Genomic DNA, 21,408 nt, shown 5'->3' with positions numbered 1-21,408 from the left:
TGCAAACAAGGCAGAAGTGGAACACTTCCCCTCCTGAACTCCTGGAGAAAGCAGTCGTCATGATCGCCGACCCACAGTTGCCCCGTGCTATGTGGCCAATCGGTCATGTGAAGAAGATTCATCGCAGTGACGATGGATATATAAGATCAGCTGAGGTGGACATCAAGGGACAGGTGTATACCCGTCCTGTCGCTCGGTTGGTGCTGTTACCAGACCTCCCATCGGAAGACTACCACAAAGACTGACGTGCCTTTTATTTGAAGCAAATGTGCCTGGCACATTGGCGGGGCGGCTGTATAAAAGGCCCCAAAAATTTGTGTCTGCTGGATTCTCAAGTGTGGTTTATTGTTGCATAGTTACGTGGACCGTTTGATTGCCGTACCTTCCGGGTCACATGACTGCATGCTTTCGTATGCGGAAGTCAGTGATGTCCTATTCACCGTGCGGTCGTGCGCTCGTACAGTCGTCGAAGTTGCGCATTTAAGTTTAAGTACAGAGTTCATGACAAAAAAACTCTGCATCTGCCGATAAATCCTCACTTCTGTATGTTTATCTCCATTGTCATCATTTCACCATTCCACCTGTTTGAGTAAAGATCCTTTCAACGAACTTTTCTTCCTGTATCCTTACCGATACACCGTCCTTTACCCGGTAGACACCTTAAAAGAGCCAGCAACCCAAATCCTCCCCAACAGTATTTTTTAAATATACAGTACAATTTTTTAGCTCAATTTATCACTTATCAACGTACAGTAAATAAGAAGTCACCCAAAAAAGTTCTTTGCGCTTTGAACTTCGATGACGTCACAATGTCGTTTTGTTATGTTATTCTCTTTGATGCTTTCATCTCCTCCCTCCTTTCAGACTTCTGGATTTTTCACAGTGAGTTCACTCACATCAACGCCACCGAGGAAGACGCAACAGTTAGTCTGAGTGTGCTGCACTTGACGAGCATCTTAATTACTTCTTCAGAAAAGTTGAGCAGGTAAAAAATTCAAACTTTATGTCGTCGAATAGATTTGGTTGTATTCTGTTCGTTTGTGTTTACCATGTTTCCCATATGTGCGTGACCTCATTTGTCAAATTAAAAAAAAAAAAACAACAACAACAAAAAACAAGGCGCTACAACTTTGAATAGTTCACTTCACTAGAACTATTCCAGTTATTACTTTAGCAAATGCCAAATCCTATCTTATTTGACAGTTAAACGGCGCTAAACAAGTAAATGTGTTCATTATCCGACCTTTTTTACTCGATCCAATTTGTAATCCCCCCTGCCTCTGAAATTTCAGAAAACAAACGGCTTTTCTGATTTGGATGTGTCGAATAATTTGTAACTTGTTTTTACGTACCTCCTACAATATATTAACTTAGGAGTGAGTGAATGCTGTTTGTTGCATTGAACGATATATATATATATATATATATATATATATATATATATATATATATATATATATATATATATATATATATATATATATATATTTTTTTTTTTTTTTTTTTTTTTTTAATGGCTTTTGAAGTTGTCGTACTTTATGAGTGACCATTGGACGCAGCATGCGTCAACTAACTCATGCCGACTCAACCGCCGGTCAGCAAAAACGGTCTGTTTTTTGTTTTTTTTTCTTTCAAAACCTTGTTAGTAAAAACAAGGAAAACACACACACATACACACAAAAAGGAACAAGGGCCACAAAGTTGTGTTCGTGCTCCTTAGGTGAGGTCTCACGTTGTACTGGCAAAGCACTACCAGAAAATACCACGTTAGCGTATGCTCTAATTACACTTCCCAAGATTCTAGGAAACGGAGGCAAGGAGAGTTCTAGCAAACCTAAATGTAAAAGTAAATAGGAGGGATTTTAAGTTAAATACATTAGGTTTATCAGACTAATCGCTATGACAAATGTGTGATTGGCATACACATAGCCCAAACAGTCAATAAATTGAGTCATTTAGACAAACTTATTGACTTCAAAAGTTCAAAAGTAGCACTGACTCGGTTAAACCTGATGCTTGGCAATACTACGCAGGAGCTTAACAGGGCAACATTCCATTATTTTTACACTTCTAAAGTAAAAAAACAAGTTGCTAATGTCAAAGTATACAATGTAATGTTTTAATTTGACAGTGAATACATTCCTGATAGATAACATTTACAGTTGTGATAATCAAAGACAAGTTGTTGGTATGAGTTTGTTTGTGTTTTCTACACATGAGCTAAATAGTGCAAATTATTCCATTAAACATGTTCCTGATGTCAAAGTACTTTTGTAATATTTAAAGACATGTTATTTATATTGTGTATGTGTTTGTATTTGCCAGTGTGGAGATGACACTGATGTGGTATGTTGTCCTCCTGGGAGTGCTTTGCACCATTGGCCCAGGCTCCGCTCTGAAGGTCAGCACAGACAAGGACCACTACTATGCCGCCACTGGGTCAAATGTTGAACTGGCCTGCCACTTCAATCACACCCTCGAAGACAACGTGCAGTACACACAGATCCGGTGGAGTATTGTGTTTGAAAACCAGGCAGAGATGACCATCCTTTCGTATGCTGTTGACCGCTTGTATCCTGCTTTGTACGCACCACTGGAGGGGAGGGTCCACCTCACATCACCAGATCCCCAAAAGGGAGACGCTTCCATCACCATCAAAGATGTTCGACTGTTCGACTCCCAGATGTACCGGTGCAAAGTGGAGAAGCTTCCTGAAAAGGAAATGAAGAACCTGATGCTGACGGTCATGGATGGGCCTAGTCTGCCTCTGTGTCATGTGGACAGAGAAAGCTATGGGATGATGCTGATATGTGGATCCATGAATGGAGCCCCCCCTCTGACGTACACCTGGGCCAAGACAAGTGGAGACAATGTTCTTCCTGTCAACTCCACCATGGACCCCATCGGAGGCACCTTGCGCATGGACAACACCACCGAGCTGGACTGTGGAAGCTATCGATGCACGGTGGACAACAAGGTGGCTACCAATCACTGTGAAGTCGACCTCAAGTGTCCGCCGTCCCAAGGCAAAGAGGGCAACAGCACACAGTTGTCCAACAGTGCCACAAGAGTCAACGCCATCAGAACCACCACTGCCTTTGTCATCACCATTGTGCTTGCCACTCTTGCCATTGGCCTCTCTCTTTATTTGCGCCGAAGGAAGACATCCATGGACATCCACAATGTAATAGCTGCATAATTGATGATTTGATCTGATTAGATTGCGTTATTTGTCTTGGCTACTTTTTTCTCTAGACTCACTGGAATGTTGAAGTAAAAGAAAGAAGAAGGCCCAACTTTTTCTTTAGGTAGAATAAATTACTAAGAATTTCACTTAGCAAAAGTATGTAGTAAGTCTGAGAGGGTCACTTAATCTAATGTTTAAATAAAACCAATGTTTATTTGTTTGTGGTGCCTGATTACAATGTGTCCATCGAATTAGCACTGGTTTCACACTTAACATACTAATTGTAATGTTTCACATGATAAGTTTAACATGCAAGCATGATTGTCTGACATTCATCGTGTAATGAAAGAAATGTGGTATTCAATAGACGCAGAAAAGAAGGATTTTTTTTCGAGTTCTGTTCACTGATTGGTTATCAATTATTTTTGTGAATATAACAAAATAAAAAAAGAGCAAGCAAAAAAATAAATATTGCAGCTCAGTATGATTTAGATGTTCTTCACACTAAGTCTATATATATATATATATATACTCTAATAAAAACATATATACTGTAAATATGTATGTGTACTTATGTTGTGAGGCCGACGTGCTATGCTGCAGGTGTCAAACTTAAGGCCCGGGGGCCAGATCCGGTCCGCCACATCATTTTATGTGGCCCACCAAAATGCTTATTCGTCCTCAAGTTTCTGGTTAAAATACCATACTTGCAAGTTATCTTCAACTTTTAAAAATTTTGGGGGAAAACAACCATATTTTGTTCCCAATCACTCTTTTTGCAGGCCTCTGAGTTTAAACTACAAACAGTAAGTGTGTGATGAACTTGAACAACGATTTGACTTCACAATCATTTCGGCCCTCTGACAAAAAGTATAACTACAATGTGACCCACCATAAAAATGAATTTGACACCCGGTTGTTATGGAATCTTCCACTGTTCAGCCTCTCTGAATCATGCCTTTGTGATTTAATTGTGGGAGTCATGTCAAGAAATTTATAAAACCAACAGAGGGAAATGTAAAAGCCTCTCTGAGTACATTGAAAAGGTCTATGAGGCTATGTGCTATTCCTGAGGATACGATCAGCATGCGCATATCATTCTCATCAAAAACACTTTGGAATTTTGCAGAGGTGTCCATCCTGACTGCAGAAGCTGCATTACAAAGTAAGAAGCTGCATTTAAACCAAGACTGTCCAAACACCCAATACAGTATTTACAACCCCCACCCCCTCAAAAAAGCTCATGTGACTTAAACCAGAGGTCATCAAGTAAATTTGGGCAAAGATTTATTTAGTCTTAACACTAAAAATAGCTGGAGAAAATTTTTATTTTTAAAAAGATAAAGAATATAATTGTTACCAATGAGGTAGATACCAATTATTTATAATGCAGCAGTCTAAAAGTAGACAGGCCTAACAATAACATTGGCAGGGTCTATGAATTGATGTTGGCATTAGTACCAACATCAACCCTCATAAACACAACACGGCCAGGTGGCTAGGAGCAAGCGGGGAGGAGACACAGGCCAACTCGCAGGCTAACGGGTCATCAGGATCGAGTGAGGTCGAAGCGCTATAGGTCAAGTTAGATTGGCAGGCTATCGGGTGGTCAAGAGCGGACGAGGTCAAAAACTCAGGCAATCAGGCAGGCGGGAATGCTGGAAGGCTCGGCGTGGCACATGGAGACAATCTGGTGGATTGTGAGGGTGGGTGGGTTTTATTCTGGGTCGGTTGAGTGGTGGCAACTGTTGATGGACAGGGCTGATTGGTAGGGGGGTTGAGCAGGTGCAAGTCCAACTTAGTAAAGTAAAAAGCGCCCTGAAGGAGCTCGAAACCGGAGGTCATGAGAGGAAGGGGATATCGATTTTTGACCGTTATGTCATTTAGGCCTTGATAGTCGATACATGGACGCAATGGTCCTTCTTCTTCACAAAAAAATAATCCCGTTCCCAGGGTGAGGATGAGGGGCGGATAATGCCTGCTGCTAATGAGTCATTGATGTATGTTTCCATTGCCTTGCGCTCGGGACCGGACAGTGAATATAGACAGCCTTTTGGGGGCATCTTTCCTGGCAGCAGGTCCATTGCACAGTCATATGGGGGATGCGGAGCGAGGGAAGTGGCCCGGAACTTGCTGAACACAAGGCGAAGGTTATGATACTCAGACAGAACACTCCAGATTTCTGGCTGACGGGATGAGACGGCACAGGGCTCTGGGACTGATGCTTGTTGGAGGTAAGTAAGGTGACAGGACAGACCCCAGCTGAGAATGTTTCCTTTCACCGAGTCAATGTGGGGGTTGTGCCGCTTCAGCCAGGGGATCCCCAGGATCAATGGATTGTTTGGCTGGGCCAGAATATGGAACTGAATCTTTTCTCGGTGGTTGCCTGACAGGTATATGGAAAGGGGGACTGTCTGGCGCATAATCAGTCCTAGGGGATGCCCATCCAGCGCATGGGTTGGGGTTGGTTTTGGGATGGGAATGTGTCCGAGGCCGAGTTGTGTCGCCAATCCTTGGCTGATAATGTTGGCATCTGCTCCGGAGTCCACTAAGGCCGCCAGGACATGTGTACTTTCCAGCAAGACCAGCCTGACCTGGAGATTACGCCCTTGTTGCGAAGGGGAAAAAAATGGCTTGACCCAACCATATCCCCTTTCTTATGGATGGGACCCTGGCTTTTACTGGACAGTTAGCAACATAATGTCCCTCTCCCTCACAATAAAGGCAAAGTCCTCGGTAACGGCGTCGGTGCCGTTCGGCTAGTGTCAGAGAGGCACGGACCAGCTGTATTGGCTCCTACTTGCTCCCAGAGGGCGCTGGCGAAGCCGGCAATCCGCCATCACCAAGGAAGCCACCCGCCTACGCAGTGCCTCTCTTTGTTGCTCGCGCCGTCGATGTTGCAGCTGAATGTCTATGCATGTTGCTAAACTGATTACGCCATCCAGGGAGGTTGAAGCTCATGGGAAACTAATTCATCTTTCAGGCGGCTGGAGAGTCCATGCAAAAAGGCGTCAACGAGAGCGACATCTTTCCACCCATTTTGACTGGCTCTGTTTCGAAAGTTGATGAAAAAATCGGCGACCGTTCTGTCTCCTTGTCGTAATGCTGCGTTCAGATGGAGCGCATTGTTTACACTCTACTCGAGGCGTTTTGTCGCGAGGTCAAGATGAAGTTCACTTTTCACGCAACAGTATCACGCGAGGGGAGGAGAGTGAGCTTGCTGTGCACTTTACAGTGGATCCGGAAAGGAGAGCATTGCTGAGAACGTTCGCTTTTTCCGGGATATGGCAGACCAATATTTTCTACGACAGCACCTTTATTATTCTTTTTTACACTGCGTGTCCCTCGTTTCACGGCAATACTCGTCTGCCAAAAAAAAAAAAAAAGTTTCAATGTCACAATCAAGTGGCCGATACCATGTTAAATACTGTACTGTCAGTGCTGCACTATCGTTATTTTTGCACAGTAACTACGGTTCAACAGCTGTTAAAAAAAAGAAGCAAACGCTGCACATACCAGTTGTCCCAAGTTCTCCCTTCCGCCTTTCTTCAAGCCAGGTGAGTGCTCTTGCTTGGCTCTGTTTTATATTGAAAGCTCTGCTGGCCGTTTTGGATAGCTCCCGGTGACCGCAAAGCCCCCACCATGATTCGTTCCTGCCCCCTGTTTGAGACGTTGAACGTTCCCGAAGCTGGTTGGCTGACGTGATGCGACACGCGACAAAAGTTCAAATTTTTTAACTTCTCGCGTCATGCGTAATTACGCTATGCCCGTCGATCCATCGTGTCGCTCGACGCGTCATCGCGCCCGTCGCGCAAACTCCATTGACTACAATACAAAACCATACGGTCTTCGCGCTCCATCTGAATGCGGCATAACTCGAAGAGACCGCGTCCCAATTCCGCGCTAGCATAGCTGTGTCACAGTTCAGCCACCTCACTTCCAGCCTCACCTACTCAGCCTTCCTGCTAATCAGCCCCAAACACTAACACCTGCACCACTCACCCACCCAGTATAAAGCTTGGTCACTTCCATTCACAACCTGCCAGATTGTCTCTATGCGCCACGCCGAGCTTTCCAGCGATTCCTCTTGCCAGCCTGCCCGTTGCCCGACCCTGTTTGTTCCTGACCACCCGATTGCCTGCCGAATTGACCGGATTTTTGGTATTTCGACCCTGCCTGCCTTTGACCGCCCGCTTGCCTGCCGCCTTAACCTGTCTGCCTGAGCCCCCTCTCCCTCCCCAGCTCTTCTGACCCCGGAACCCCCCAGACCTCTTCGCCACGCTCTCGTCGGCTCCCACGGCCACCTGCACCATCTGTTTAATAATCGCTCTGCCTTTGCCCTTACCAGTTGTGCGTGCTCTTGGGTCCTCTCTCCTCCCGCCGAAACAAGCTGAGCCCGAAGAATTTCTGGATTAGCCCCGCGAACGCACAGAAGAAGGCGCAAGAGGGGGATTGCCTTCTCCACTCCGCCGTTCCCCACAGGCGGGCGCGTCCGATGAGGTGGTTTATGGCGAACGCCACCCTGGCTTGCTCAGATGGGAATGTCCAGGGCTGAAGAGCGATTTGCAGTGAGCAGTTTGTCAAAAACGCCTCGCATGTTTCCGGATTGCCTTCGTAGCGTTCCGGCAGCACATCTGAGGCTCGGGAACATCGTGGCCCAGGAAGGAGGACGGAGGGGCTGGAGCGAAGGCCGGCGTTACGGACGAGGGACGTGCTGGGTCCATTGTTGGCCAGATTGTACTGTCACGGGATAAATAGAGAGGACCCAAGAGCACGCAGAGACAGTCAGTGCTGTCGAGGGATCTTTATTTGCGAGTGGGCACTTGCTGGTTTGAAGACTGGCGGGGACGGGCCATTGTGGTAGGTCGCACAGTCGGGAGATGGCGGACGGCCAGGTGGCTAGCAGCAAGCAAGGAGGAGACACAGGCCAACTCGTGGGACCGGCAGGCTATCGGGTATTCGGGATCGGGTGGGGTCAAAGCGCTAGAGGTTGGGTTAGATCGGCAGACTATCGGGTGGTCAAGAGCGGATGGGGTCAAAACTCAGGCAGGCGGGAACGCTGGAAAGCTCGGCGTGGCGCATGGAGACAATCTGGCGGATTGTAAGGGACAGAGAATGGGTTTTATACTGGGTGTTTGAGTGGTGGCAGCTGTTGATGTACAGGGCTGATTGGTAGGGGGGTTGAGCAGGTGTGATGAGTTGGGCAATGAGTGGCCGGGCTGAAAGACTGAGACATATATGGTTTATTTTGTGCATTCATCACTTCCAAAGAACAGTTAATAAGAAGTAATCAAAAGGAACCAAAAAAAATAGCTCTTTACTCTTTGATCCGTTGCTGACGTCACCTCGTCGTCATCGTCAGTTATTCTCTCTGAAGCTTTCATCTCCTGCGTCCTTTCAGACTTCTGGATGTTTCACTGTGAATTCACACATCAACACCAACGACGAAGACATAACAGGTGGGCTTTCTTCCTCCGTAAAAGATGAGCAGGTAAGGAGTTCTGACTTTTTTCAGTCGAATATAGAATTTGTTGTACAGGACTCTGTTCCCATGTGGGTTTATGATGTTTTTGAATAAGTCGCGTGACCAGGTTTTGAAAGTTAAAAACAAAAATTAGACACTATAACTTCACTGAAAAGAAAATACAAAATAAATTCTCACCAGGAACTATTTATAAAAACTTTATAGGCCAGTCAATGAGCGTGCCGGTGATTGTGTTATTACTTTAGCATATGCTAACTTGGTTGACCTTTCAAAAAAAGTTAAAAAAAAAAAATCGCTAAACAAATACATGTATTTGCACTCATCATGAGCAAACCTTTTCTCTCTCACTGCCCAATTTGTATCCCTTGCCTCTGCAAGGAGAGCAGACATGCTGCTGTTTTGATTTGGGAGCATTTCACCTCCAATGTGGTATTAACGTTTGCTGTTTGTTGCCATAAATTCTATATTTGTATGGTTGTTTAAAATGTCGGTTGTGTGACCATCTTTGAGCTCAACTGCCAAAAGTTTGCTTTCTTTCGCATCAGCACGCAACCATCTGTCGTTTCAAAACCCTGTTTATAAAAATAAAAATAAACAAACAAACAAAAAACACACTAATGGAATATATATTTCATAAATGCATTTTGTCTCTACAATTGCTTACTATTGAGGCTTTGAAGCCAGTAAAGCTAAAGCATTTTATATGATAATGCTGTTTTTGACTGAATAATTGGCAGCAACCTTTTGGGGGGAAATTAACCCAGTTTGTTATAAGGAGGCGTGCAATTTGCAATTTTTAGTTGCTAAACTTCAGTATAGTTGAAAAGTGTCAAATATACTTGTTGTCAAACTGAATCTGTCAGTGAACAAAAAAGACACTTATGTTTGGCTTTCATGTGTTTATTAATTTTTTTGCGTTTGATTCCCGCAAACATTTGCAATGGGCGTGGAAATTTTGCTTTGTAAAATGGGCCCCTTATTAAATAGTGACTGATAAAGATTACAGTTGTAATGATCAAAGAAAAGTTGTTGACATGAGTGTGTATGTGTTTTGACAGTGTGGAAATGGCACTGATGTGGTCTCTCGTCCTTCTGGGAGTGCTTTGCTGCATTGGCCCTGGCTGCGCTCTGAATAACAGCACAGACAAGAACCATTACTATGCCGCCATTGGGTCAAATGTCGAGCTGGCCTGCCGCCACAATCACACTCTGGACAGCCAGTATTCCCTGCATTGGGGTATTGTGTCTGTGAACAAGTTTAAGGAGGACATCATTTTATTTGCTGGTGACAGTGTGGGTCCTGCTCTGTACAAACCACTGGAGGGGAGGGTGAACTTCACATCACCAGACCCTCAAAATGGAGACGCTTCCATCACCATCAAAAATGTGTGTTTGTCTGACTCCGGGATGTACAAGTGCAAGGTGGATGAATTTGCTGAGGGGGAAACAATCCTGACTCTGACGGTCATGGAGGTACCCAGTCGGCCTTTGTGCCATATGGCCAGGGAAGGCTACGGGATGATGTTGAAATGTGGATCAATGCATGGAACACCCCCCCTGGTGTACACCTGGTCCAAAACCAGTGGAGACAAGGTTCTTCCTGCTAAAGCCACCGTGGACCCCATCGGCGGCACCTTGCATGTGGACAACGTCACCGAGCTGGACTGTGGACGCTTTCGCTGCACGGTGGACAGCAAGGTGGCCAGCAAACACTGTGACATTGACCTGGAGTGTCCGCCCTCCCAAGGCGATGACGTCAGCAGCCCTCAGTCGTCCGACAGCGCCACCGAAATTAACACCATCGGAATCACAACCGCCATCGTCATCATCATCGTGTTTGCCACTGTGGTCGTTGGCCTCACTGTCTACTGCTACCGAAGGAAAAAGTCCTTCGACATCAGTCACGTGATATAATATTATTTGATTGCCATACGTCTTTTTTTTTTTTTTTTTTTTTTTGAAGGGACAGTGTGTTAAAGATTTAGACCCTTTTTCATTAAAAACTGAATAAATTTAATGATTGTAAATTTAAAAAACTTGCAAATTAATGTGTTCTTATTGACCAACAATATGTTTTAAATATAATCCTAGGTCTAGTTTTCATTGAATTAGATTACATGGGGGGTGGCACTTCTCTGAAGGCAGCCATGTTTGTTGTAGCTTCGGACAATGGTAAATGCAGCACCTGCAGCACCTCCTGCTGTCCGTAATAAAAAAACGGTCTAAATATTACACATCATCCCTTTAAAGAAAGAAAGAAATTGGAAAGGCCAAGCTTGTTTAAGGAATTTTGTGTACCTAAAATTCGTAAGGTGATCAGAGGGTACTACATCTAATACCAATGTTTATTTAGTTGATAGAATGTGGGTGTTAATTGAAAGCACGTTTGTTTCACATTCAACATATTGAGTTTAACATTTAATATTATCATTTAACATTCAAACGTGATTTCTTTGACAAAATTAAGATTAACACTGAAAGGATAATGAAAGAAAAATAATTAAGCCATGTTTTTCTGAATCCTGAATGTTGTTTTTCAATAAAGTTTGTATTAAAAAAACGAAGCAATTGTTTCTTTCAGTTTCTGGTCACTGGAGGAGTTATATTGCATTTTATAAATTACAATTGCTAGACTTGTTTGAATTAGACTGTTGATGCTTGTAGCGTTCTTCAAAAACAAACGCTAATAATGACAAAAATTCTTGGAGAAGCAATGCCCAGATGATCATTGCAATTTATGTGTGGAAGTGAGCAGTTGCTTCGCTGGTGCGAAATTGCTGTTTGATCGCTTCAGTGACAGAAAGTTGAAACACTATACTCGTGTTCACGTTAGCAATAGCATCTAGCTTTGCTATGCTACTGCACCTCATCTTTTCCCTTCAAGGGTCACCGCAGCGAATCAATTGCCTCCATCTGAGCCTGTATCCTACCTCCTCATACACAAACTACATTCATATGCTCATTCACTACATCTATAAAACTCCTTGAATTTCTTTTTGGCCTTAACGCTTGTAATTCAAAGAAGGATATATGTACAGCATACCCATATTATTTATAACAAAAAGGGGCGACGACTTTGGGTATTTATGGTCAAACGAACTTGAACTGCGTTGTGAGAAAAAGGTAAAACAAAAGCTTCAAGCGCATTCAACATTACACCTTTGAGGTGTTCACTGACTGCTCACTGAAAGTGGAACAAATGTATGTCCTAATGGATGTGAACACAAGAAAATATAAAGAGTTTACAAAAGAAGAGAATGATTCTGTTTTGCTGAAGTTTTAACATTGTTGCCAAAGTGTTGATGCGACGGTAATATAGAAAATACCAAATTTTGACCCCAAAATTAAGGGTATGTGTTATTCACAGGTGCGTCTTACATTTTGGGGAACGATGATATTTTCATTCACTAATCTCTCTGCATCACAATTCCACCTGGCTCTGGCATTCCTGTGTGGAGTTTGCATGTTCTCCCCAAGCCCGCACGGGTTCTCTCCGGGCACTCCGGCTTCCTCCCACACTCCAAAAGCATGCATGGCAGGTGAATTGGACATACTAAATTGTCCTTAGGTATTGTTGGGCGTGTGAATGGTTGTTCCTCTCTGTGTGCCCCGTGATTGGCTGGCAACCAGTTCAGGGTGTACCCCGTCTACTGCCTGAAGCCAACCTGCGACTCCTGTGGGTATAAGCAGCTCTAGAAAAATGAACGGATGGCTCTAGAAAATGAATGGATGGACTGAAATTTAAAATGAAATTGACTTTTATTATAGTTAATATAATTGTTATTATAATAATTATTATTTATAATAATTATAATATATAATAATTATATTTATTATAATATTATATAATAATTATTATTTATTATAGTTATGATATTCAGGTTTTATTAGGCCAGCGGAGAAGGCCTTGCTGACCCTGACGGGCCACCAATGCAAAACTTACAATAAAATCAATAGGCTTTTAAACAATGTAAGGTAGGTATTCTGCTCTAACTTTAACATGCACATTGTCACGTCGAGGCATGAGGAAGGAGGGGGACCCAAAAAAATGGAGGAATAAAGAGGGATGTGGCTCAGACAATAAGGATTTAATAAAAACTCAGGCAGGATCTAACAGGAACAAAAATAATAAAAGGTACAAAAAACCTCTAAACGGAAACAAACTATCGGGAGGCTACAAAGAACAGAGACAGGCGGGGAAAGACGATAATCTTGGACAGAACGTGACGCACATTATTGTAGTTCACGTGTTTACTGGGTCAAAATGTTACTTACTTACCGTATTTTCCGCACTATAAGGCACACCGGATTATAAGGCGCACCCCCAATTAATGACATATTTAAAAAAAGAAACTCCATATACTGTATAAGGGGCACTGCCGTTAAGATAAATATTGTCAGTTATGTTCAAGAAGGGTCAGCTCGGAGGAAGAGCCGTCTTCCACACACATTCCAAAAACATGCATGAAAGGTGCATTGGACACTCTAAATGGTCACACGCGAAATCAGGCGTGTCAAACTTATTTTAACTTACAGGCTGAGCATAGGAAAATCTATTAACAAGTGGGCCGGACAAATAAAACCATGGTATATAGATTCATCATTCTTTTTTTAATACTGTCCAAAATAGTACAAACACAACATTACTGATAATGAGGAAAAAATGAGCATTACTGTTAATCATAAAACATTTCAGTTTTTCTTTAACAAAATAAAAACCAAAAACACAAATTTTTATACTTTACAAAATCATCTTGCTGGCCAGATGAAACCTGTCCGGGCCGGAACCAGCTCACGAGCTGTATGTTTGACATCAACACGCTAAATTGTCCTTAGGTGGGATTGTGTGCGTGAATGGTTGTTCGTCACTGTGTGCCCTGTGAGTGACTGGAAACCAGTCCAGGGTGTCCCCCACCTATTGCTCGAAGACTGCTGGCATAGGCACCAGCAAGCCTCAAGGGGGCTAAGCGGCTTCATGCATAATTCTACAATGCATGGATGGATGCATTTCTTGACGTACTGGACATCACTATAAAGTTAGCAGCACTAGATGCATTTGCTATTTGCACATCACACTTCTGTGTTCTGGAGGAGACCACAATTATCTAAACTAGGATTGAATCTGTGACGTTCTGTCTGGGTTTCTTCTGTTGTAGGTTTAGTTGTGGAGTTTTTTGGTTTATTTAGCCTTTCAGTTAGGTTTGTCCCCCCCTCCGCATCTGCCTCTCCTCCCTGTCTCATTAGTATGAATATGTCCACCTGTCGACTGCGTGTTCCTGCCCCTTGCGTGTCATCCAATCAGCGTCCTCTGCCTTTTGTGTTTCTCCAGCTGTTCCATGTTCCCTCTTTAAACGTGAAGTTTATTTAAGTCCCCAGTTTTCATTCTGTTATTTTCGGGTCATTGCTTCGTTGCCTGTATGTCATGCTGCTAGAGTTTCTGCCTTCCTCCTGATGATGTCTCTGAGTTGATTTCCGTTTTTGCTTCAGTTATTTCTTTTCTCAGTTTGTTATTAAACCTTCATTTTTTTTTTTTGAGCCACAATCTCCCAGCCTTCCTGTCTTTTTGGGTCTCTTTCACACACTCCTCCACTCGCCATGTTCGGTCGCATCAAACGTGACAGAATCATAATCATAGGCCCATCTTTTAATCAATTTTTTGAATAGTACCATTTGTTCTTAATGAAATTTTTACAGCAGCGCTTTTTATTTTTTCAAAGGGGCATGAGCATAGAGTGGCACATCCAGACTGTTACCTAAATAATGTGCTTTGTCCCATTTAAAGCAAATAAAATTAAGTTGCACACTGAAAATCATCCCTCCACCCATAATCTGTAGCCATTTATCCTAACTAGGGTCACTGGTTTACTCGAGCATATCCTAACTGTCTATGGGCAGTAGGCGGGCGACACACTGGACTGGTTGCCGAACAACCATTCATGCACACAGTCACACCCAAGGACAATTTAGAGTGTCAAATACCCCTGCCATGCATGTTTTGGGAATGTAGAAATAAGTCGGAGAAAATCCACACAGGCTCAGGGAGAGCATGCAAAAGCCGCACAGGTTAGCGTGAGTTGGATTCGAACTGGGGACTCTGAACCGTGAGGCGGATATGCTAACCACTCTCCCAGCTGGGCTGTGCAAATCAAATAACCAAATAAAAACACATATGTATTCCAAGGACACCAAAAAACGTAAAACTGCAGATGAATCAAATTGAAGTAGGCAATTCCTTTCAAACTCCACTCTCCTTATTTGCACAACAGTGTAATCAACTGATAAATGAAATGATAATATAATATGATCAATGCTTTCATTCGCTTTTGTTTTTTGATCAACGCTACAAAAGTAGTATTAACAGTCGAATTCAAACAGGTCTAGCAATTGTAATTTATAAATTGCAATTTAAATCTTCCAGTGACCAGAAACAAAAAGAAACAATTGCTTCATTTTTTTCATGCAAACTTGATTAAAAAGCAACACTCAGAAAAGTGGCTTGAATTTTTTGCCAAGGAAATCACATTTCAACGTGAAACTGATCATGTAGGTAAAACGTTAAACTCAATATATTAAATGTGAAACAAGCGTGCTTTCATTTAACACCCACATTCTATCAACTAGACAGAAGTAGGTATTAGATGTATTGACCCTCTGACCACCTTACGAAATTTAGCTACCCCAAATTCCTAAAAGAAGCCTGGCTTTTCCAAATTCTTTCTTAAAAAAATAAATTAAATAAAGTAAAACAAGACAACAAACTTATGGAATTCAATTCATATTATATTGCGTTACTGATGTCTAAGGACTTTTTCTTTTGGTGCCTGTAGACAATGAGGCCAACAACCACATTGACAAACACAATGATGATGACGATGGCGGTTGTGATTCCGATGGTGTAGATTTCGGTGACGCTGTCGGACGACTGAGGGCTGCTGACGTCATCGCCTTGGGAGGGCGGACACTCCAGGTCAATGTCACAGTGTTTGCTGGCCACCTTGCTGTCCACCGTGCAGCGAAAGCGTCCACAGTCCAGCTCGGTGACGTTGTCCACATACAAGGTGCCGCCGATGGGGTCCACGGTGGCTTTAGCAGGAAGAACCTTGTCTCCACTGGTCTTGGCCGAGGTGTACACCAGGGGGGGGGGGTTCCATGCATGGATCCACATTTCAACATAATCCCGTAGCCTTCCCTGGCCACATAGCACAAAGGCCGACTGGGTACCTTCATGACCGTCAGAGTCAGGATTGCTTCCCCCTCAGCAAATTCATCCACCTTGCACTGGTACATCCCGGAGTCTGACAAACGCACATTTTTGATGGTGATGGAAGCATCTCCATTTTGAGGGTCTGGTGATGTGAAGTTCACCCTCCCCTCCAGTGGTTTGTACAGAGCAGGACCCACACTGTCACCAGCAAATAAAATGATGTCCTCCTTAAACTTGTTCACAGACACAATACTCCAATGCAGGGAATACTGGCTGTCCAGGGTGTGATTGTGGCGGCAGGCCAGCTCAACATTTGACCCAATGGCGGCATAGTAATGGCCAATGCAGGGAATACTGGCTGTCCAGGGTGTGATTGTGGCGGCAGGCCAGCTCAACATTTGACCCAATGGCGGCATAGTAATGGTTCTTGTCTGTACTGTTATTCAGAGCGCAGCCAGGGCCAATGCAGCAAAGCACTCCCAGAAGGATGAGAGACCACATCAGTGCCATTTCCACACTGTCAAAAACACATACACACCGATGTCAATTACTTTTCTTTGATCATTACAACTTTAACATTTATCAGTCACTATTTATTAATGAAACTGCAGTCAGGAAAACAATAGTTTGGATCGTGTATGCAATTTACACCAGGGCTTGTCAAATGTTTTGGAGTAAGAGGCCCAAAGCAAGTAGTTCCATTGCAAATATTTGTGGAAACTAAACACACACACAAAAAACACGTGAAAGACAAACATTAGTGCCCTTTTTTGTTTACGAACAGATTCAATTTGATAACAAGTACATTTATCACTTTTCAACTATACTGAAGTTTAGAAAAAAAAAATTGCAAATTGCACGCCTTCTTATAACAAACTGGGTCAATTTTCCCCCAAAAGGTTGCTTCCAATTATTTAGTCAAAAACAGCATTATCTAATAAAACGCTTTAGCTTTGCTGGCTTCGAAGCCTCATTAGTAAGCAATTGTAGACACAAAATGCATTATGACAAATTTCAAAATTATTACATTTTTAAAATATATATTCCATTAGTGTTTTGTTTTGTTTTGTTTGTTTGTTTATTTTTTTATTTTTATAAACAGGGTTTTGAAACGACAGGTGGTTGGTTGCGTGCTGATGCGAAAGAAAGCAAAAACGTTTGGCAGTTGGCCCGTGCTGAGCTCAAAGATGGTCACAGGTACCGACATTTTAAACATCCATACAAATGTACTAATTCATTGCAACAAACAGCAAACGTTAATACTACATTGCTGGAGAAATGTGGAAAAATGTGCCCAAATCAAAACTGCGGCATGTCTCCTCCCCTTGCAGAGGCAGGGGATATAAATTGGGCAGAGAGAAAAAAAGTTTGCTAATGGTGAGTGCAAATACATGTACTTGTTTAGCTCTTATTGTTTTTTTTACACTCTTTTGAAAGCTCAACCAAGTTTGCATATGCTAAAGTAATAACACAATCACCAGCACTCTTATTGTGATTGGCCAATAAAGTTGTTATAAATTGTTCCTGGTGAGAATTATTTAGTATTTTCTTTTCAGTGAAGTTATAGTGTCTTATTTTTGTTTTTAATTTTCACGCGACTCATTCGAAAACATGATAAACTCACATGGGAACAGAGTACTGTACAACAAATGCTATATTCGACTGAAAAAAAGTCAGAACTCCTTATACCTTCTCATCTTTTCCGGAGGAAGAAAGATGCACGTCGAAGGCACCACACCCAGCACATCTGTTAAGTCGTCGTCGTCGACGTTGATGTGTGAATTCACAGTGAAACATCCAAAAGTCTGAAAGGACGCAGGAGATGAAAGCTTCAAAGAGAATAACTGACGATGATGACGAGGTGACGTCAGCAACGGATCAAAGAGTAAAGAGCTATTTTTTTTCTCCTTTTGATTACTTCCTATGAACTGTTCTTTGGAAGTGATGAATGCGCAAAATAAACCATATTTTAAAAAGTAGCACCAAAGAATCGAAACCTTTTTAGTGCGTAATCGATAAAACAATTAAAGCTCGCAGTTATTTTTTGACGAATCATTCAAACCTTTCTATTCTTTAATTTCACAAAAACTTTTTTAACTTTACTATGAGTTCCTTAAAGGTACGTGGGGGTGGACCCATCTCGATCAACCTGCTTCTGTCAGCACTACTGCTGAGAAGGAGTTAAAATGCTTTTTCTGGGTGTTGTGCTTCCGGTTCAATGTTTGGTTTGTTTGTTTGTTTGTTTAGTTTTATTCACTATTAATATAGTTTACCTAAAGGGCAATGTATTTAGTGTGCACAAAAAGCACAAAATGCAATTCATAAATTAAAATAAGTCTGACATCTATCGGTGAAGTTATTTCATTGCAGGGAATCAGTTAACTGAAGTTTTAATTTTTGATGTAGTGGAACCAGTCTAATTCAAAAGTCCGGCAATCTAAAAATATAAAATGTAAATTTTACCAGTGACAGGAACCAAAAGGAACAATTGCTTCTGTTTTAAATTAAAACTTTATTGAAAACACTTAGGGTCAAGGGGAAAGGTGGCTTGTGATGTTTTTCTTTCCATACAGTGTCAACGTCAGTCTTAATTTTGCCAAAGAAATCACGCTTAAACGCGAAGCATACCATGTTGAAACATAAATTGCTGAATTTGAAACAAGCATGAATTCAATAAAGACCCACATTTTAATCAGCTAACACAAACAAATCAACATTAGGATTAGACTAATTGACCCCCCTCACTGATTTACAAATTTTGCTTCATAAAACTCATAACAATTCACTCTTCATAAAACAGGGGTGTTGAAAGGGGAAAAAAGTGCAAAAGACAACTGGCATGGAAACCAAATCAAACCACCATGTCCACAGGCTTCTTTCGGTACCAGTAGACGATGAAACTAACGCTGACAGTGGTAAGTACAATGGCGATGACAGTGCCGGTGATGAATCTGATGTCGCTGTTGGACAATTGTGGGCTGTTGCCGCCGTTGCCTTGGGACGGCAGACACTCGAGGTCAATGTCACAGTGATTGGTGGCCACCTTGCTGTCCACCGTGCAGCGAAAGCGTCCACAGTCCACTTCGGTGATATTGTCCACACGCAAGGTGCCTCCGATGGGGTCCACGGTGCTGTTAGCAGGCAGAACCTTGTCTCCGCTAATCTTGGCCCAGGTGTACGTCAGAGGCGGGGTTCCATGCATGGATCCACATTTCAGTGTCATCCCATAGCTTTCTCTGTCCACAACACACAGAGGCTGACTGGGCCCCTCCATGACCGTCAGATTCAGGACCTTCCTTTCAATTTCGTGAAGCTTCCTCACCTTGCACTGGTACATGCCGGAGTCTGACAAACGAACATCTGTGATGGTGATGGAAGCGTCTTCATTTGTGGCATTTGGTGAAGTGACATGGACCCTCCCTTTCAGTGGTTCGTACATAGTGTGAGACACGCGGTTACCAGCAAATGTAAGGATGGTCTTCTCATACTGGTTTAGAGGCACAGTACTCCATTGGATCACTGTGTCATCCATGGTGTCCGGGTTGCCGATGTTATTGTAGTGGCAGGTCAGCTCGACATTTGACCCAGTGGCAGCGTAGTAATGGTCCGTGTCTGTGATGATTTTTAGTGCACAGCGAGGGCCAAAGCTGCAAAGGACTCCCAGAAGGACGAAAGGCCACATCAGCGCCATCTCCACACTGGTAATAAAAAACAAATACACACTGATATCAACAGCTTGTCTTTGACGATCACTACTGTGAAAGTTCTCAATCAGCAATGTATTCACAATCAAGTGAAGACAAATCATTATCCTACACATACACTTCGACTAGATTATGCATGGATCAGAGCTAAATTCCTTCCTCATTCCTTCCTTTGGTATCGTGTAAGCACAGCAAGTAAAAAAAAAAGGTTACATATTTTGTTACAGTGGCAGAAGTGTAGTTACGAAAACGAAACAAAACAATGCTGGTCAGTGCCTTTTTAAGCTGGGTTCACACTCACAGCAAGTGTAGCTTTATAGTTTGATTTCTCACGCGGAATTTATTGCCACGATAATTGGAATCAATTACATTCACATATATAGCATTTTATAATTTATTTAACATACCAAAACGTCTTCTTAAGTTCTAGTGGCAAGGGGATACAAATTGAACCGAGCAAAGAGGGTTGAATAAGTACAAAACGCGCGTTCTCATTAAATGTGCCAAACTGCAACGACTAGTAAATTTACACATTGCAATTTGCAGACGGTACGTTGGAAGCATATTACAAATGTATTCAACGCATCAAAATCCGAACAGCCGCACGTCTTCTTAAATTGTAGTGGTAAGGGGATACAAACTGAACCGAGCAAAAAAAAAAAGTGCGAGACCTGCGTTGACTCTTTTATCGCTACTGTATTTAACTGTCGACAATGGTAGCATTTAGCTTTGCAAATACAGCAAATACATTTGTTATTATTAGTTCCCGGATAGAAAAAATACATTTGACTTTCAGCGAAATTGTAGTCTCGTTTTTTTTAATTGTGATAAAAATCAGTCACCCTAGGCATATAGAAGCACAATATAAACAGACATGAACAGAATACAACCAATTTTATATGACAAAATAAAGTCCGAATTCCTTACCTGCTGAACTTTTCCGAAGGAAGATGCACGAACCAAAGGCAGCACGTTGAGTTCACGTGTAGTCTTCTGCGGTGTCGGCGGTGGTATGAGTGAATTCAATGCTGTCACTTATAGTGGGTTTGGGAGTGGGATTGTCTGATCATTTGTGTGTGCCCTGAGATTGGTTAACCACCAGTTTGGGGCGTGCTCCACCTCCTGCTCGGAAACACCGAAGATAGGCACACCCGCGTGACTATACGCGGTTAACCCTTTCAGGCTCAAATTAAGTTTATTTTTCTTTTTTCAAACTTCTACAAAAAAAGCCTCAATCAATTAATGTGGAATACCTAGGGGACTCTCATATTATTGTTGCAAATTTGCAAAGCCTGCCTGGAGAGGTTTAAGAGAAGGGATGGATGGATGGATGGATGGATGGATGGATGGATGGATGGATGGATGGATGGATGTTTTGGCGAGAACCACCACAAGCCTGATAAGCATTTGCTAAGTCAAGAAGAGCAAGGCATTTTTTTTGAAGATGTGCTAAATCTGGGCTAAGTGTGCTACCTGCAAACTACATGAAAAAAAAACTTTTGCAAAGGATATTTGAGACAGATACTGAGAGATTTGAAATTTGATAAAATCAATGATAAATTACATTCTGTTGTAAACAATGTCAGGCAATATGGCGCATCGGGCGACGCAATGGACGTGTATGGAGTGACGCGAGACGCGGCGACGCCTGTCGCGTGAAGTTAAAAATGTTTAACTTTTGTCGTGAGTCGTGTCATGACAGCCATTCAGCTTCTGGAACGTTCAACGTCTCACACAGGGGGTAGGAATGGATCATTGCGGCCGGTTCACGGTAACCCGGAGCTATCCAACATGGCCAGCTGAGCTTTCACTACATAAATGGAGCCAA

The 21,408-nt window shown here is 42.6% G+C and overlaps 2 protein-coding genes and 1 pseudogene across 3 annotated transcripts; 1 reads left to right on the top strand and 2 right to left on the bottom strand.

Moving 5' to 3' along the window:
- Positions 1–873: 873 nt before the first annotated feature.
- LOC148407456 (uncharacterized) lies at positions 874–11,236 on the top strand. Its single transcript, XM_088403971.1, has 7 exons — positions 874–985; positions 2,326–3,196; positions 7,806–7,924; positions 8,025–8,142; positions 8,589–8,678; positions 8,727–8,740; positions 9,731–11,236. The coding sequence occupies exons 2-7, from the start codon at positions 2,333–2,335 to the stop codon at positions 10,584–10,586; spliced, it is 2,061 nt and encodes a 686-aa protein (XP_088260097.1). The 5' UTR covers positions 874–985; positions 2,326–2,332; the 3' UTR covers positions 10,587–11,236.
- A 2,071-nt stretch (positions 11,237–13,307) lies between these two features.
- LOC148407455 (coxsackievirus and adenovirus receptor homolog) lies at positions 13,308–17,700 on the bottom strand (annotated as a pseudogene). The gene is made up of 2 exons (XR_015863831.1): positions 17,566–17,700; positions 13,308–16,393 (listed from the first exon to the last, which is right to left on the bottom strand). The product of XR_015863831.1 is annotated as a coxsackievirus and adenovirus receptor homolog (transcript).
- A 668-nt stretch (positions 17,701–18,368) lies between these two features.
- LOC148407454 (coxsackievirus and adenovirus receptor homolog) lies at positions 18,369–20,668 on the bottom strand. The gene is made up of 2 exons (XM_088403546.1): positions 20,508–20,668; positions 18,369–19,574 (listed from the first exon to the last, which is right to left on the bottom strand). Exon 2 carries the CDS (start codon positions 19,565–19,567, stop codon positions 18,728–18,730), a length of 840 nt encoding a protein of 279 aa, XP_088259672.1. The 5' UTR covers positions 19,568–19,574; positions 20,508–20,668; the 3' UTR covers positions 18,369–18,727.
- Positions 20,669–21,408: the final 740 nt, after the last annotated feature.

Source organism: Hippichthys cyanospilos, chromosome 20 (assembly GCF_059441005.1).
Source record: "Hippichthys cyanospilos isolate Australia breed blue-spotted pipefish chromosome 20, RoL_Hcya_1.0, whole genome shotgun sequence".
NCBI lineage: Eukaryota > Metazoa > Chordata > Actinopteri > Syngnathiformes > Syngnathidae > Hippichthys > Hippichthys cyanospilos.
Note: the sequence above shows the minus strand (reverse complement) of the source record. Positions and strands in the feature narration are given on the sequence as shown.